The sequence below is a fragment of the Pelecanus crispus genome, chromosome 13, assembly GCF_030463565.1.
Source record: "Pelecanus crispus isolate bPelCri1 chromosome 13, bPelCri1.pri, whole genome shotgun sequence".
Lineage (NCBI taxonomy): Eukaryota > Metazoa > Chordata > Aves > Pelecaniformes > Pelecanidae > Pelecanus > Pelecanus crispus.
This window is the reverse complement of record NC_134655.1, coordinates 23,201,345-23,206,980: the sequence shown is the minus strand read 5'-3', so window position 1 is coordinate 23,206,980 and position 5,636 is coordinate 23,201,345. Positions and strand designations below refer to the sequence as shown.

At 40.0% G+C, this 5,636-nt stretch overlaps 1 protein-coding gene across 1 annotated transcript; it reads left to right on the top strand.

The window, feature by feature from the left end:
• The first annotated feature begins 2,769 nt into the window (after positions 1-2,769).
• TENT5D (terminal nucleotidyltransferase 5D) lies at positions 2,770-3,945 on the top strand. The gene has a single exon (XM_009488360.2). The coding sequence runs from the start codon at positions 2,770-2,772 to the stop codon at positions 3,943-3,945; it is 1,176 nt and encodes a 391-aa protein (XP_009486635.1).
• The last annotated feature ends 1,691 nt before the right edge of the window (positions 3,946-5,636 follow it).

Genomic DNA, 5,636 nt, shown 5'->3' with positions numbered 1-5,636 from the left:
CAAGACCTTCACACTGTCAATTCAGTGGCAATTCATTTCCAGCTTTGGTCCTGATTTAGCCAACTTTGAAAGCATGCGTTTAACTTCAGACATATGGTTAGCTCCATTCTTTGTAATGAGGCCAGAAAGGTGCTTCAAATTACATATGCTCTTGATTAGCTTACTTGGGAGCTGAAACTATAGTAGAAGTATGTGAAAAATAGCTCTGTAATATTCCCAAGCCATTTGTCGGTTCACAAGTTACTTGAAATTACTAAAATATTCCAGAATGTGGAATCTGAAGGCGAGGGGAGGAAAATATATGACAACATACATATGTAGTCACTACTGATTAAGAAACAACAGTGTAGACTTTTTGGTAGTGTTATTACTCAGTATGATTTTACTTTATTTTTGTTCTTGAGCTTTAGCTGAAAAAATACGTTTTAAGCCATCTGTCTGCAGAAACATTTCAGCGGCAGCAGGTTTGCAGTGTTGGCAGGTACCTGAAAGTCCCTTCCTTCACACTGCTCACTGGGCCGTTTCAGATCACACCTGAACACCTCCTGAGTTGCGCATCTCCAGTCACTTTTCTTCAGCCCCTCCAAACTCCAGCTTCGTGTCAGCCGGGCTGGGAGACACAGCTTCGTCTGGGCAGCGGTCCCGATTGCTGCCTCCCGAGAAACAGCCATCTACCTACAAGGGGTTGCACAGTTTTCCTGTGGAAAATAGATCAGGAAGTTCAGTGTCACGGTATAATTCCTATCCTGCTTGTATGCAATATTAAGGAATGCAGTGATGTTTAGTTTTATTTTTCTCGTAGGTGCTCAGGTGGTGTTTCAACAGCAATGATTTAAACCCCCTTGCTATGTAACATAGACTTCATTGCACTTATTTTTAAATTCTTTTCAGTTTACCTGAATCCTCTCTGAACTAAGCTTGCACAAACCCAACAGAAATATTCTTAAGCCTTAACTAAGATGTGCAACATTAAAGGAGAAAGCAAAATTATGTTTGTGCAGAAAAAAAGAAATGCCTTTCAGTAATCAAAGTTGTTTTCAGTATCTGTACCTCCATCTATAAGATGTCTAAACAGCAGCTTCCCATGGGTTGAGGATGTCCATGTCTGACTCAGGACAGTAAAGAAATGCCCAAGATAACTGTATTGACTAAAGAATTTTTGCTCTTGTGATCAATGAAGGAAGGTCCTGCCATGTCCATAAATGTTCTCTTCCTTCACCTGTAGCTCAGAGCAGCAAACACAGCTTCAGGCTCAAGGCAGTGAGGCACAGCAGCCAAGCACTGGCTTTACTGATAACAGAAAGTTATCAGTAAATCGCAATACCTGCCTGTGAGTTATCATGCGATTTATGAAAGAGTATTGAAAAATGCTATGACAGGATTCAGCAATAAACCTTTCTGATTAACCGTCTGAGCATTAACTACCCCAAAAGAACCGCTGAAGCATAAGCAGGCGAGAGGGGACACAGCATGAAATGATGCCCATGGATTCTGGCAGGTTTTTAGCCCTCTGAACTGTTTCTTTTCTGTAACATTGACATTAATGTCAGGAGACAGATGAAGATTTGCATCTTTCATTACCCCTTGGACACCTAATGCCCAACAATGCTTTTTGTAGTTTCTTAAATGCACCTCTTATTTACTTACTGTAATCACATGTAATTATATAATTGTATGATTGTTATTAATTATATTCACAGTATACATAAATAAAATTTTTAAAATAAAGCATTCAGATTCCCATTGCAAAAATTTAATTAAAATAAAAAGTTTGCATATGATCAATTAGAAATATTTTAAAACCAGCATTGGGGAGCTTGCACTTTTTTTCCCCTCATTGTAAAATGTAAATAAATTATCCGTGCTAAGGTCTATCAGAGTGCTAAATATGATGATATGAAGACAAGATATAATTTTAAACTGAGGAATTCCAGAGCCTGAGCTTTATCCCATGTCTTCTATAGGTGCTTCATTACAGGCTTTCTTGAGAAGTTTTCCAGTGCAGACGGGAAGGGGTTTTCTTATCAGTTCTGCAAACCATAACTTGCAGCACTGGTACATTAATGTTGGAACATGGTTAATGGCTTAGAAGGAAAAGATTTTGCCTCAGAAACAAAGTGGAAACAGCTTAACAATTATCAGATACCCAGTTCTTAAACCGTAACAAGTGGTATTAAAGGATGCATGCGTATAGACGATCCATAGAGGCTAAAGTACATCCAAGGCATATGGCTAGATAAACAACAAGCATGTTGCATCATTCCTGCTTTTTAAAAAAACTTCCTGGTCTTTCAGTAGTTTTAAGTACGCAAGTCACTGAAGATAGAGGGAGATTTCTAGGCAGGACAGAAAGAACAAATTTGCTCGTTTTGCTCATTTTAGCTCTTCACAGTGAAATTTATTTGGAGTTTCATTATGACCACCAAGTATTTCATGTTATTAACTTTTGAGTAGTTTCAAATGAAGTCTATATGGTTTACTGCATTTACTTTGAGTCATGGATTATACAATAACACAATGGTTTCTCAGCAGGATTAAAACCAGAGTACATTAAAATTCAATTAAAAGCCTGTGACAAGTGCAGTGGTTGACTCAGACTGTTAACTGGGATTGTGTCTCTCTAAAATGAACTGCTTTGTCACTGCACCAAAGAAGGGAGAGATGTGTTTGTTATAGCGTGGTGAAATGTCGGACTCTCTTGGATTTGAGCATGTTCTAACGTTCTTCTCTTAATTTCTGTTTCTCCCTAGTTAGCCAACCGACATCACAATGACTGAGGATTTAGACCACAGATTCAGTAGTCTCACCTGGGATCAGATTAAAATCCTGGATCAAGTTTTAGCTGAGGTCATACCTATTCATGGGAGAGGAAATTTTCCAACGCTGGATGTAAAGCCGAAGGATATCATTCACGTGGTAAAGGAAGAGCTCATTGAAAAGCAAATCAATGTTAGAGATATCCGCCTGAACGGTTCGACAGCCAGTCACATCCTAGTAAAGCAGAACGGAACCAGTTACAAGGACCTAGACATCATTTTTGGGGTGGAACTTCCAAGTGAGCTCGAGTTCCAGGTTGTTAAGGAAGCAGTTCTTAATTGCCTATTGGACTTCTTGCCAAAATGTGTTAATAAGGAAAAAATCACTGCTCAGACCATGAAAGATGCCTATGTGCAGAAGATGGTCAAAGTCTCCACCGACCATGATCGCTGGAGTCTCATCTCGCTGTCAAACAACAGCGGCAAGAATGTAGAATTAAAGTTCGTCAACTCGCTCAGACGGCAGTTTGAGTTTAGCGTGGATTCCTTCCAGATCATACTGGACTCCATCCTAAATGTTTACAGAGCAACAGACTGCAAACTGACAGAAGACTCTCACCCCACTGTCATCGCCGAGAGTATGTACGGAGACTTCAACGAAGCAATGGACCACTTAAAGTACAAACTGATTTCCACAAGGAACCCGGAGGAAATCAGAGGAGGTGGCCTCCTGAAGTACAGCAATCTCCTGGTTCGTGACTTTAAGCCAGCAGATGACGCTGAAATTAAATCTCTGGAACGTTACATGTGCTCCAGGTTCTTCATTGATTTTCCAGATGTTGCTGAGCAGCAAAGGAAAATTGAGTCATATCTGCGCAACCACTTCATTGGGGAAGAGAAGAGCAAGTATGACTACTTGATGACTCTGCGTGGAGTCGTAAACGAGAGCACTGTCTGTCTCATGGGACACGAACGAAGACAAACTCTGAATATGATCACAATTCTGGCTTTAAAAGTACTCGGAGAACAAAATATCATCCCAAATGCAGCCAATGTAACATGCTATTATCAGCCTGCTCCATATATCAGTGACAGAAACTTCAGCAATTACTACATTGCTCACGGACAACCACCTGTCATCTACCAGCCATACCCATTTCACATACCAATGCAGAGCGGCATGGTTTAGGAACATGATAACCTCCTCAGCTCTTACACTCCTCTCTCTTTCCCTAATAAAGGCCTCATTAAAGCAAGTTTGATCATCACTTCTGATCTAAGGACATATTTTTGTGCAAGTTGCCAAAGTTATTTGGTTGATCAATGTCTAAATCACCGTTAAGCAGACCGTAAAATAAGTGAAACGGCTATCATTCATGAAGTATTTGTACCCCTATGTCTGTTTGGGCTATACCTTTTTTTCCCAACGAAAAGAGAAGGATATAAATTATTCTAATTTTATAAAATGAAATGCACTATGTTCTGTGTTCTAAAAAAATTCTTAAGCAAAATTTAAATGGTGTAAATGAAAAATTAAGCCAATGAAATACCTCTCCGTAGAAATGCCTGATTTTAGAAGGGATAGTGTACTGGGCACATCAAAGTAGATCATCCATCAGTTATCCCCATGCAGTTCCAGCAACATTTATTTGCAGCACCTTTTGAAAACACGCATTGGTGGGCTGTCTCTTGGTGGTTTGAGCTCTGCTTTACAGGCTCTGGTCTGATCATTCTTCAGGTCCAATTAGAGACGTGAGGTCTCTCTCCTCACCAGAGTACTGTTTAGTAACGGTTAGCAGGAAACATCCCTACCAAGAGCAGACTCAGCATTTTTGTGTATCCAAAATTTCTACTGATCCGAGTGAGAGATTTGGCTGCTTGAGTAACGCAGCGTTGGACCCCAGGATCTGCCTGACAGATAATGAAAGTTGTAAGAGATACAACTATGCTGATTAAATTGGTCTTGAAAAAGTAGGTAATAGAATGAGAAAGAAGGTGAAAATTGAGCACATAGGGCTTGCTTTCTATTGCTAATTTGTTCTTGGTCAGAGACGCTTTAATGCATAATAAACGGAGTCAGGGAAAAAACAAAAAGCCCAGGACTGCGTTGTTTTAAGGTGAATTAAAATAAATCCTCGGCAGTGGCATTTGAAAAAAATATTTTATACTAGCAATGGCCTGTATATGTTTAGATACCTGCACACATACACTAGTAGCAAATGAAGATTTCTCTTATGATCAGGAAGTAAAACATTAGTTACAAGTTTTTGTGTGTGTGAGTGTTTACCAAAGATAAGTTTTAAACACGTCACATAAGTGCCTCCCTGTGCCGGTTGCTCCATGAAAGTCGCCATGCTGTTGGCAATCATGCTAGAGAGCTCCTGAATTACGGAAAGGGAAACGTACACCCTTGGTACTCCACCGACGGGTCGCAAAGTGTTTGTAGCGCTGAAGGTGGGAGAGGTTTGCCCCGTTTGCTTCAATATGAGCAGGTTTGGGACAGATGGATCTAAGGTGTCCTCACCAAAAGTCCTTCGGTTTAGACGCTGAATGTGGTACAAGAAGGAACAGTAATGAAAAGGGGATTTAGAATGGGTGCGGTTGTAAAATTGGAACGGCCAACTGGAAGTGCAAGCAGTAGAGTTTTTTTTACGTCTGATGCTTAACACGTCACTGTGTCATACTACGAGTTCATTACTGGTACATCACTGCGTGTCCTCCTTGTCATCTTTAAAAACACTGACTACGCTTTGTCTATTTACAACAGGTGACAGGGCTTAGAAATTCCTGCTACTTGGGAAAGAGTGTTTGATTTGTTTTCCACAGAAATATGCTACGTACCACTATTTTAAATCAAACATTAAACTTTCTAAGGTCTAT